The sequence below is a fragment of the Prorops nasuta genome, unplaced genomic scaffold, assembly GCF_024137725.1.
Source record: "Prorops nasuta isolate Cenicafe-Biocafe unplaced genomic scaffold, Cenicafe_Pnas_1.2 PNAS00011, whole genome shotgun sequence".
NCBI classification, from domain to species: Eukaryota; Metazoa; Arthropoda; class Insecta; order Hymenoptera; family Bethylidae; genus Prorops; species Prorops nasuta.
Genome location: NW_027116808.1, coordinates 1,733,612 through 1,745,817, shown reverse-complemented (window position 1 = coordinate 1,745,817; position 12,206 = coordinate 1,733,612). Strand labels below are relative to the sequence as shown.

The following is a 12,206-nucleotide window of genomic DNA, read 5'->3' as shown; positions in this document are numbered from 1 at the left end:
AGTTGTCTAACTTTGACCGTTCTCCAGGAATTCAACCAGAATGGCATGATAACCAAATCTAAAAGAAGAAGACTGCTATTGTTGAATGACTTGGTGGTTTGCGTCTCGGTCGCTCCAAGATCTGCCGAAGACTTCTCAGGAAGCGAAAGGCTAACGCTCAAATGGACACATCCGGTATCAGACATTGAGGTTAGCGATGCAAATTTTATTTGCCAGCTGTTACATTCTTGGCAATGTGAAACTGATGCAACAATTTTAATATAGATTCAAGATACTAGCACATCTCCAACTTTGAGCAGATTGCTTACGGCAGGTCTTAACAAGGGAGGGAGTTTGAAATCCGATAAAAGTGGAGAAGGTGGACAAGCTGGCGCTGACAGTCTTTGCGTGGAAATGAATGACCTTATGCACGATTACGAAGTCATGTCTAGGATTAGTGACTTGGTTGCCCAGCTGAAGGGTACTTATGAGGTAATGTTTCGAAATCTGTCAATGCATTCCCTTTGGGAAAGTTACAACTTCGCTCATCCGTACAATTTTACAGGGCATGACACCGGAAACCACAAAGCAAATCTTACAATCCATTCAGCTTTCTATACAGCAAAAAGACGAAGATATGGTATGGGCTGATAGCTGCTGCTTGCAATTGACGACCAAGCAAGGCCAGATGTACACCTTTCAAACTGAAAATCCACTCGTAAAAAAAGACTGGATTACTGAGCTGAGATTAGCACAATTAGCTTTAGATCCTAACAACTCTCCTTCGTGGGAAGTACCTGAGCAAGAACAACGTCCTTCTACCAAGATGCCTCTCTTCGTTAGTTCACAACCGGTTTATCATTCGCAACACCAAACCGAAGTGGGTATTACAAATTGCTGTTTAATAATTGTTCACGTAATTGTTAGCTAATTAATATCATTCGTTTGGTCTGTGTGTATTAAATTATCAGTTGCGATAGAGTTCAATACGCAATTTAATCTGTGTATTAATATGATCCTCAGGTAGTTTGCGGCTGTTATTACACAACGCAGAATCCACGACCAACGAGGCGTCGTGGTAGAAGTCAAAGCTATCTCTGGATATGTACGGGGGATGGTATATCCAGTCATGTAACGATTTTTGGTCAATCCACGACAGCATCTTCGACCTCCCTTAAACAAGTTACAACGTTTGATTTGGTAGAAACGAGAGTGGGAGCTATAGAATTTGTCAAAGGTGTCTCCAATGATCCACTCTCGCTAGCGAGCGATCTTGTTTGGATGGGTACTGGCTCCGGAAAGATAATAATATATGCAGCTTCGGAACCAGAAAGGCAAGAAGAAATAGGGAGCTATTCCGTCTCGGGACCGGTGATGGAAATCAAGTACCACTGCGATAATGTTTTTGTTGCATTGGTCACCGGAGTTCTCTTGATGTTTAAAAGACAGCTGGATGGTTGCTGGCTCCTCGTCGATCCATTCGTCATATCTCTAGGAAACGAGGCGGTTGCTTGCCTAATGCCAATCAATACTTCAGTTTACGCGGCATGTGGCAAGAAAGTTTGGGTACTTAATGCCATGACTGGAGAAATCACGAAGAGTTTTTGTGCCCAGCACGAACATGGTAGTGTTAATCTTATGGCACATTCTGGAGTAGGCCTTTGGGTAGCTTTGAAAGGTTCCAGCACGGTTTGTCTGTATCACACGGAGACGTTCAAGCATTTGCAAGATATTAATATAGCATCCAACGTCTTGAGGGTGACAAGAGCCAACAATGCGCCAAACTCTTACGGCTATAATTTGAACAACAATCCGAAAACCGCCACTGTCACTGCCTTATTGGCTTGCAAAGGGCTCCTGTGGGTAGGGACCAACGTTGGAATAAGTCTGACGATACCGTTGCCTCGACTAGAAGGTGTACCGATCATTAGTGGCCGTGTAAATATTTCTTACCATGCGCATTTCGGTCCTATCACGTTTTTGCTAGCCATACAGAATAATAAAAGCTCGGTGAGCTCCGCCAGTGCGAATACTGCGAGTGTCGCTAAGGAGGAGAGTGTCGACGAGGACACAGTGCAATTGAGAACGAAAGACCCGGAACAGAGGCAGAGGGATAGGGCTAGCATAGATTCAACTACTTCCAATAATCTTTCTAAATTGAAGCAACAATTGTCCGCAAGTCCCGTCTTCTTACCGAGAAAGAGGAGCAAGGAAAACGAATATAGGGGATGTAAGACTCTGCCAAGGGGTCTTGGATCTGGCGGTGGATTTTTGTCAAGTTCGATATCCAGCTCGCAAAGTTCTGGGGAAAATTGCGATGTTTACAATCTTTATGGGGATCTGATGTACGTTAAGGATTACGATAATGAGAACAGCTCCGGCACTGATCCTGTGTACGAAACTTTGAGGAGAAGCGACCCGGAGCTAGCAGCTATCCCGAATAAAGTCAGTACGCTGGATCGTCGACTCAAGATGAAGATAACACGGCCAAGGTCGCTGGATCTTTCAAACTGGTCAGTGGACTCGCATGCGAGTTCCATGTACACGTCTTCTGGCTCCGAAGAGAATCTCTCGTTGAAGACTGGAAAATTGTCGAGGAACAGCAGTACCGCTAGTCGAAATGGCCCGTACGATCCTGTCGCATCGAATAATACGGGTCAAACGATTCAGGATGCTGTGTCAACGACGAATCTCAAAGCTAACGGGAAGAAAGCGGGAAAAACGCAACAGGTGGATCAGCCGAAACGTACGGTCTTGACGCTTATGGGAGGACGTGGCTATGTCAATTGGCGACAGTTCAATGCCCAAAATGTTCAGGACAAGAGTCCAAAGTTGACTTACATCAAAGAGCCAAATAGCACCGACGCACACATCGTTTTATGGGAAATGAAATTATGATACCTCGTCGACTTGGAGCTCGTCGTAGCGCAACCACCAGATAGAGGCATTAATACTTTGTTTACCGGCGCGAGGATCATCGGTCCTTGGTGCAGCGGTTAATAGGACCAAAAAGCACTACTGAACTGATCAAATTTTAAGTCAAGCAATGTTCAGCAGAGTTTCATATCGATTACCATTAATTATTTTAGATGATTTTGCGCCGCCCATTCGAAGGCTGGAATTAGACTTAGGATATATTATATGTATGTATATGGATATGTATGTATACATATATCGATATAGCCCTTTTCTTTTGGATAAGTAGACTCGAGCATGCGAAGACTTTTCAATGCAAAATCGAAATTTGCAATGTGCGCTTAGAATTTTTATCAAATGATTTATAATACGCTTGATTCCTATTTATCATAGAACTTCTACTATCCGTTGTTAATGAATGGTTATTAGCAGTGACCCGGGTAATAGAATTTCATGCGATGTCTTTGATCCGAACTAATTCTTAAGCTGTAAATTGAAGTTGGTTGGGCTATGGGCTCGTTATTGAATCACATGTGATATATAGTATGTTACATCAAAATTCTTAGGATAAGAATAGGCGTAACGTAGGAAGTAAGGGGAGGGGATGGATATAAGAGAGTTTAACAGGCATTCTGTATTTAGTATCTTTACCACTTGGTATGGTCGTATCATTTGAATCATGCGAATCTGCGCATGAAAAAAGAAAATAAATATTTTGTACGTTTAGTTGATTTTTGGATTTTTCGTTACACTTTTATGATCATTAGCATTTCGATTATGCATGGAATTGTAAGGAGGATCTGCAAAATCGACACAGTGCGTATGAATATTTTACATTTAAAGCGTTCATTAAATAAATGTATAACCTATTGTTAGTTTGTTTTTTCAAGCAATGGCGCATTTGATTTATTTGCATAGTTAAAGATTTCTTGTGCTACAATACAAGGGATTTGTATCGTTCCGCACTGTGTTATACGATATATTGTTGAAACGAGAAGATTTTTTGTCGAGTGTTATACATATATGCGTGTATCACACCACCATTTCAGAATTTAAGAAAAGTTTTAGGAAAAGCGCGTATTAGAGAAATAGGAGCTTTCATATCGAGGTACAAAAATTATGAAGTCTGACGAATGATTGTTGTGCGCTAATTCTTTCTTTGTGCATTCCATGAATAAGAAGGGGCAAGCTTTTTGTTTTTACATGATTGTATAAAAGGCGTTTCTATAGTAAGAACTGATCCATTTTTAATCGGAGGATTATATTGATGATTTGCAATTTTATTGGACTCTAAACACAATTGTTTTGGTTATTTTGTTTAAACGATGATATGCTTTAAATCAATGTGATCGTAATTACGCTTGCGTGTTAACAAACAATTGGTCTACTATGATCGTTTCGAGATAAAGTCACTCATTTCAAGTGATACTTTACAAAGCGCACAGCTTATAATGAGATTCGCCTCTTATTTATTTTTAAAGTCGATGTAAATTTCTTGTATTATACATTATTATAACGTGTTTTAAATTTACATCCACCTGCAAGACTGCTGTATTGCGCATTCGTTAACCTTTCATTTTTATTAATGAAATGGTATGAAAGTTTATACTCCGAGTAGGCAAAAGAAGAAATCATGTTGTAACAAAGTACGTTCAGTAATCCTGATAAATAGAGCAAACTTATTCTTCCCATGGAAAACCGTTTGATATATCACTCCTCGTTATAATGGATACTCAAATTCTATCAAGTTAAAGTTTCAAAAAGATACGTAAAATATATTGACAATTAAGAAATTAAGATCAAGTGTTTTCTATATTTCCTCTCAACAGAAAATATTTTGATTCCTACAACCGATGGTAAAACAATACTTTAAGTCCCTGATAAATCATATTTTCTATCGATCATTCAGTGAAGAGAAGTGTACAAGTATGTATATATCTATCTATATATATATTTATACGTATTGTTATAAGCTTCATAAGTGCTACCAAGCTTATAAATGGTTGCATCTTATAGTTAATACGTGTAAATACGTTTTTCGTAAATACTTTTATAACAGAATTATTAAATAAATCTATATTTTGTATGCAAACTTTTCTTTATGTGCTTATAGCGCGCTCATTTGTAATTCATATGGAATTTTTGTCCGTAAAGCATTGTTCTTTGATAGTTTATTACGTATATTTATTATTACTTAAGCATACATTTTATTGTTACAATCAACAAATGGAATTGTCACTTTCGATGGCTTTGTAGATTCATTTTATGCCCTTCTTACGCATTTTTCTCAGTCTTTGTAATGAAAAACTATAATTGCAGGATAATACAATATTAAACCGAGGGAACATCACTGTTTTCGATATCAACGCCAGTTCTTTTTCTTTTTTTGTCAAAAGCCCGAAACCAAATTACTTGAAATTAGAAGACCGCAGTATTGTTACTATTTTTGTTTTGTTTAATTCTTTGTACAATGTTATGATATGTTTACATCGAAATATGGCGCACGATTAACTCTACTAGCATATCATGATCCAATGATTAATAAAGATATGATATTACGATCCCAACATTTTAACTCCATTCAGTTCCTGATACTACATGTATGATATGTTCTATACAATATATCAAAGTGCTAATGTGCGTGTGCATGTGCTTAAATATATCTAATTAATTTTTTTTATTTATACTATATTGTCGGTATATCGTGTTCCATATAATATATGTATATGTAAACAGCTATTAAAACGAAGTTCATTTTGAAACTTCTGACACGGACTCATACTTAATTTGTTCTGCCAGTTTTTAACTTAAAAACTAAAATTCCACGGATTATCTCCTTCCGATATGATAATAATAATACTTAAGCACTACGATGAATCATAAATTTCTCTGAATCATTTATATCTACTACATTAAAAGTATTCTGATGATCACGAAATAGGAGAAATACAATATTTTACAAATAAGGAAGCATAGAGGGTATTTACAACAAATTGTTTCAGCTACCTTCAATAATAATAACTGAAGTACAATCTTCATGTTTTACATCTTCTATATTGATAGTTCTCTAATTGACACTAGCGATTATAAATATTCTAACACGAAATTTATTGATTAGGTGATCTCTTAAACGCTTACACTGTCGGCACTTTTATAGAAACTGGAAAACATTTATTGGTCGGCCAAGCTCAGTTCTTCATATAAACCTATAAGCACAAGATTCTAAATTGTCCGATTCATTATATATTTTGTTTCTCTCACACGCATCGACGTGTGATCTATAATAATATTATCAAATCAACCATTGAATATTTATCTGAAGTGAAGAGTTCACGTGAATCTCGCATACGTGATATAATATTTTATTTGTTAAAATCGTCTCCAAAAAAGAATTTAAAAGGAGTAAACTATTGGTCGGTAGTATGGTTTACAATATTACAGCATCTTAGTATATTAATTAGTTACAGTCCATATTATCACGTTTCGCTCGAAAGAGTTCATCAAAATTCATCATCGGAGTCATTCACAGTTCATTGTGAACGAAATGCTTTTAGAAATTGAATTGTCCGTGAATAAGAAACTGGAATACCAGCAGAACATAGTTTATACCGTTACATTATAAAGTACGAGTGCTCTTTCTTACAAAGCACGTCATTTTTATTACATTATACACAGTGCATATGACCCATTTAAGATTACCCTTGATCTCAAATCGTTTATAATTATCGCAGCAATTGCAAATCGTGTCATTTATACCTATTTATAAAATACCTATATATACATATACGTGCACGTATATAATGCAAGTAATAACTTAATGCGTAAGACCTGCCCGAGCTGCCTCTGTTTCTCGCGTACTAAAAATCTGTTCAACTCAAAGCTGTTTGTGACTTACACAACAAAGAATTTATTGTCCCAATAAATAAAAATCTTGGTATCTCTAGTAAATCTGTTCTTAATTATATTCTTAAGTTGCGTTTACACCTTTTCTCAATCAATAAGCCATTGACGGATTCCTAATAAATATAACTTCTCGTAACTTTAAAACAAACTAATCTAAACAATTAAATATTAATTCGTATCGTAGTCGCGCGCGTGCATCATATTGCCCGAATGCAAAATGATTATTTTCAATAAATCTTCAATTTTTGTAACATCATTTTGTAACAGATAAGTTATTGTTATACATGCCAGATGAAAACGCATCTTCAGAATTAAATTGAAAGAACACTTCTTTCTAAGTTAGAGACCTGTTACATGAAGAATGAAAGTTCTGATCTTATTTTTTCCAGTTTCAAACAACATACATTTTCTATTAACAAACCACGACTTCAAGAACTACATTGTTATTTAAAAATTAGGTAATTACTTCAGTAAGAACAATTCAGTATTCAAGACATTGCTTAAGCTTCAATGTTTCGGATTCACTGTTTACATAACAGGTCTCACGCAGGATTCTAAATTGACAAATTAAAGACATGCGATTGTTCGTCGTTCCTTTACTTATATTACACTTTAGAAAAATTTTCCATTAAACTAGCTTGATTAATTTCTTAAAATATATCATAGCTGCCTTAAATAATATGGCTGACGTAATAAGCGAATCAAATTAAATCAGAGCTTAAAGTGGATGAAAACTTTAGTTTTGTATGATTCAAAATTATGTTAATGATATTGTGAACTTTTTGTTTTTTGAATCAGATACTGCCATTTAGTAACTTTTCTTATTCAATGATATGTATTTCTTCACTAATTTCCAAGCTTCGTTAAAGAAAAAAATTATAAAACGTGCAACAAATTGTGTGTTAAAGCTTTAGATTTTAAATGTTTAATATGACACGCGATGAAGTGAGTAAACACTTTGTTTTTCTCATACACAATGTGCGTGTATATGGTTACAAGGTATAGTAGTTTTTCTACGTTCTTTAGCCAAGATGCGGTAAGAACTGTAAACGCTTTGAAAATGAATAAATGTAAGTAAATAATTATTTTCTTAGATCGTCTTGATTAGCCGATTCAAGATATGATTTAGACTTAAATATATTAGGTACAATTGAGAAATACTGTTAAGTGTATTAATAAGAATGTGATGTGGCACAAAACGCGTTGTCCGTCAGTGATCGATTTTCACAAAAAAACTTGGAAATGAAGCAAATGTCACTCTCAGTTAAACTTTAAGAATAAAAATAAATTAATTAATAAAAAATATGTATATATATACATTAATTTAAAGTATAGAAACAAAATCTTATAAATGTAAATAATCTTTATCCCCACTTAACATTGTGAATAGCCCATAAGTAAAAGTACTTCTTGACTAAATTCTATAAACTTATTATATACACTTAATAAACCCAAATATCTATAAGAATCGCATAAAGTACGAGTCAATAAGAGATCAGAGTTATGCAAATCGAAGGAAATTATGAATGTAACATAACAGTAAAGTAGTTGAAACAATCCTCATCAAGAGAAAATTGTCGAAAAATTAATCTTAGAAAATTCAAATGATATTAATATGGATATAGATATGTCTCATAATTTTTAGGATATTGTACGTAATTTACAGCAGAATATTTTTATGGCAGCCACATGCGACAGTCGGTAGTAAATTTCAATAATCATAAAAAAAGATTGTCCCTCTAATAGTATAGTTACTTGGCGATTGAAGTATTTCATAAAATCACGACGTAAAATTGAATGCATGATTTAAAGGATAATAAGAAATACATAAGAACAATGGTCCCAAAACTATTACCATAACCATCAGAAGCGGTATAACAATAATCATGATATTTTTTTATCTAAAGCAACGAATCATTAAGACCCCTCTCGCGTTTTGTACATTGAATTAGTAGCAAATCCGACGTGGCTTTAGTAATAAGGAGATTATGAGTATCAAAAACCAGTCATTACCACGTACAACGGTAAGCGTACTGTTTATATACGTATCCGGAGCAATCCGCGTGTTACTTTCCCTCGCATGTGTATCAAATTGAAAATAGGAAAAAAGAAAGAAATTCAATCAACTAGAGAACAACATCGGGCAGGGAGCAATGCCACTAGGCTAATTGCGTCCCACTTCGTCCACCGTGATGACCCATTCCAATCATGGATCCTCCGCTACCAATATCATCACGCACGATTTTTCTCTCTTTATAATATATCTCCTCACTCTCCTTATCGCACAGTAGCAGCACGGCACCACCAAATAAAAATATGGCTGCACCCCATCCTACTCCATATGCCCAACCAAATTCCCACATCTCTCGATTACCTTAAATAAATGAAGTTATTGATTAACAATTTTGCATGTAACATACTACCTTAATTAATCATCAGAAATGATTAGAAATTTACCCATATATAGTTCCGATGCGAAACAAACTGGATATATTACTAGAGCTATCAGTAGGGATACCACTGCAATTAGAGTACATTATTACTTTTAACATTTTAACACGTTTAAACTACAAGATAAAATTATCTTACAGTTGACTATACTTACAGGCTATACCCATGCAAAAAACAGCAAATCTATAATATTTATGCTTATCTCTGTGATCTTGAGATCTCAAACCTAGACCAGTAAGGATGGTTGCAGCGATATCTGTCAAAAGGCAAAGTATGCATAAAGCAGCTGCTGCTTTAATGTATGCTGAAATGAAAAATATAATAAGAAAATTGTTTAGGTCTTTTTAAAAAAAATATACTAGGTCATCTTACCAACGTCTCTAGCTTGATAACACCCAGGAGGATCTGGCATGTTAAATGGAAGAGGAGTAGGTGCTGCTTCTTCAATGCAATGTGCAAAAAGACCCTGCCTCCATCCTAAAGTCATTAACCAGTCGGTGGAAGCAAGGCCCATTATCATTAACAATATCACAATTACTCCACATATGAAGGCGATCACCTACAATTAAGAAAATCAATTACAAAACATTGAAAACCATACTAGATTTAATGCACCAGCTAAGAAACTTAACAAATTGCATAAATTAACTGTCTCCTCAGCTGAAGCTAAATGAAATGCAAAAAGTATTGAGACTGATAAACAAGAAAAAGGAAGCGCAGAAATAATATTTTGCCCAGAAAATTACAAATTAAGCAAAGATTCAAAAGTTGTTTGACCAAATGTACCTGGGCGATTTCGCTATCTCCCATACGATCGTCGGCAACAGTGTACATGATCATTTTATTACGTTTTTTTCACACAACTGTTAAGGGTAAAGGCAGTATTAGTCGATTAAGCGTAAGGATGTAAATAGGAAATTCACAGCTCCGTCCTGCGGACCTCCCGGTGGGCCCATTTACGGGACATCGTAGACTCTGCCGCGTTCGGTTTTCAGTTGAAATTGGCAATAGACCATTTAGCTCATCTGTGCCAAAAAGTTTAGTAATTTATCAAACACAAGCCACCCGATTAGATTTGAAAATACTTGATGCGATCAGAAGGAAAAATCTTATGGTCTAAAAATACAAATTTTTGATTTTACAGAACTGAAGTATGGTGGAACTACAAAAAGTACTCGTCAATAAATAAATTTAAAATATTTTCAAAAGACTGCTTGAATATCACTCGTTATTGAAATAAAATTCCGGAAATATGAAGTTGAAAAATTCCGATATTGCAAGGCAGTGAAACAACTTAGGACTGCCGCTTATCAAAGGAGTGAACTGTTTAGTTTATTGGGAGTGTTTGAAGTGAGTAAGATAGATGTTATATATAGTCGATGCCTTCAAATTATTCGCGATGTCAATCACTAATTCTTGACGTAAACGTTTTCACTAACGATTCATGAGTCAAGGAGACCAATCGAGGACAAATTTTCCCTGGGGGTTGATCGGGTATACTACTTTATTCGCTTTCAAGTTCCAATTCCAGGGAGGCTGAGGGCTGAGCCTATTAAAGGTCGTGGCGCAATGCGCGAGGGGGCTGCGCGATTTTCTTGCGCGCCTACTTGCAGTATCTGCATTTCCTCTCCAAACCCAGATCAATTTAATCCTCCAATTCCCCTTTGTGTCAACTTTTATCTATTTTCACTTGTAGCTTATCAAACCACTCAAGTCTTTATCAATATTCTTTTAACTCTCACCTTCAATGGTCTGGTTATTGTCACTGTTTCAATGGTTGTTGCCTGTGCCATATTGCCTCTGTTAAATTATCTCTAAAAAGAAAACCTATAATGAAAACAAACTAATTAATCACAAACCTTCAAAGAAATTTTCAAATAATGTGTGAGTAAATTTTTAATTTGAAAAAAAAAAGTTTTAAGAAAATTTACAAGATTGTTATGGGCAAAAAGAATAGGTTTAAAATAAAAAATTTATTTTCTTAACCAGAGTAAGAGAAGTGATTGGTTAAAGGCTAATATTAGTCATATGTTAATGAAAGTATCTTTATAAGGATGATGTCAATGGAATTAGTAATACTGTATTAATGAATCATGTTTCACACAAAAGTATTTTTCTACACAATTATTTAGCTACAAAAAATATAAGAATAAGCTGACAACAATTTCACAATATTTATTTAAAACTATAACAAACCAATACTATTAAATTATTGTTCATTTGATTAAGCAATGTGGTAATTCTTGAAAGCACAGAATTTTATATTTTTATATAGTTATATATATTGGTAAACACGAATTTTCTCATACTGGGGAAATCAATTTAGGGCAGTAGAAAGTTTACACAACACCAGATACAGCTGTGGAAAGGAAAAACACTCCAAACATTTTGTCCTAAATAAGACTACCAGGTTATGTTAACAATTCTCGATAAAAGAGTTTTCGTAAGAAATTATATAATTTTTAAGTTGATTGAATTAAAACTAAATTTAATATCAATATCGCAGTTTTTAAAAGACAATACGAAGTAATTTGATAAAGCATAGACATCACAATAGAAATGATCGATGATTCACTGATATACTAGCTAAGTATTTCTTCATTTTCTTCTTACGAATATTCTAGGTTTAAAAACTGATCTACTCAAAATCTTTATATAAAGCAATGACACTTGAAAAATAAGATAATTGTTGATAAAAGAGAATCTAATTCATTAATCTGAGACATACCTAATTAGTATAGTACTATCAGAGCATGTATAGTAACCACAGAAATGATGGCCGTCAGATTATTGTCGGAACACTCGGAACGCCAGTTCTGAAGTTCTGATGCATTGATGACATTGATGCATTTATGAACGATATATGCATATGTATTGTACATGTATACCGTGTTGTGGACTGCGGTGAGTATACACTGACCCACTCTGCCAATCCCGTCACGAGAAAGCAAGGTCTG

General features: G+C 35.0%; 2 protein-coding genes across 14 annotated transcripts in view; one reads left to right on the top strand and one right to left on the bottom strand.

The window, feature by feature from the left end:
• Positions 1 to 4,692, top strand: part of LOC136777544 (rho guanine nucleotide exchange factor 10) — a 44,512-nt gene extending 39,820 nt beyond the window's left edge. For all 9 annotated transcript variants that reach the window (XM_066733913.1, XM_066733914.1, XM_066733921.1 and 6 more), the window contains 4 exons: positions 28 to 189; positions 265 to 471; positions 545 to 859; positions 1,003 to 4,692. In XM_066733913.1, coding sequence (XP_066590010.1) covers positions 28 to 189; positions 265 to 471; positions 545 to 859; positions 1,003 to 2,877 — 2,559 coding nt within the window. In that variant the 3' untranslated portion in view covers positions 2,878 to 4,692. The remainder of the gene's footprint in view (positions 1 to 27; positions 190 to 264; positions 472 to 544; positions 860 to 1,002) is intronic.
• A 494-nt stretch (positions 4,693 to 5,186) lies between these two features.
• LOC136777547 (transmembrane protein 47) lies at positions 5,187 to 12,075 on the bottom strand. Of its 5 annotated transcripts, none has more exons than XM_066733930.1 (6): positions 11,978 to 12,075; positions 10,992 to 11,076; positions 9,622 to 9,808; positions 9,404 to 9,553; positions 9,256 to 9,318; positions 5,187 to 9,172 (listed from the first exon to the last, which is right to left on the bottom strand). In XM_066733930.1, the coding sequence occupies exons 2-6, from the start codon at positions 11,040 to 11,042 to the stop codon at positions 8,958 to 8,960; spliced, it is 666 nt and encodes a 221-aa protein (XP_066590027.1). In that variant the 5' UTR covers positions 11,043 to 11,076; positions 11,978 to 12,075; the 3' UTR covers positions 5,187 to 8,957. The 5 variants fall into 5 exon arrangements, with proteins under 5 accessions (XP_066590027.1, XP_066590028.1, XP_066590029.1 ...); XM_066733931.1 differs by lacking the exon at positions 11,978 to 12,075 and adding an exon at positions 11,559 to 11,965; XM_066733932.1 differs by lacking the exons at positions 10,992 to 11,076; positions 11,978 to 12,075 and adding exons at positions 9,882 to 9,915; positions 10,036 to 10,970.
• Between the last annotated feature and the right edge of the window lie 131 nt (positions 12,076 to 12,206).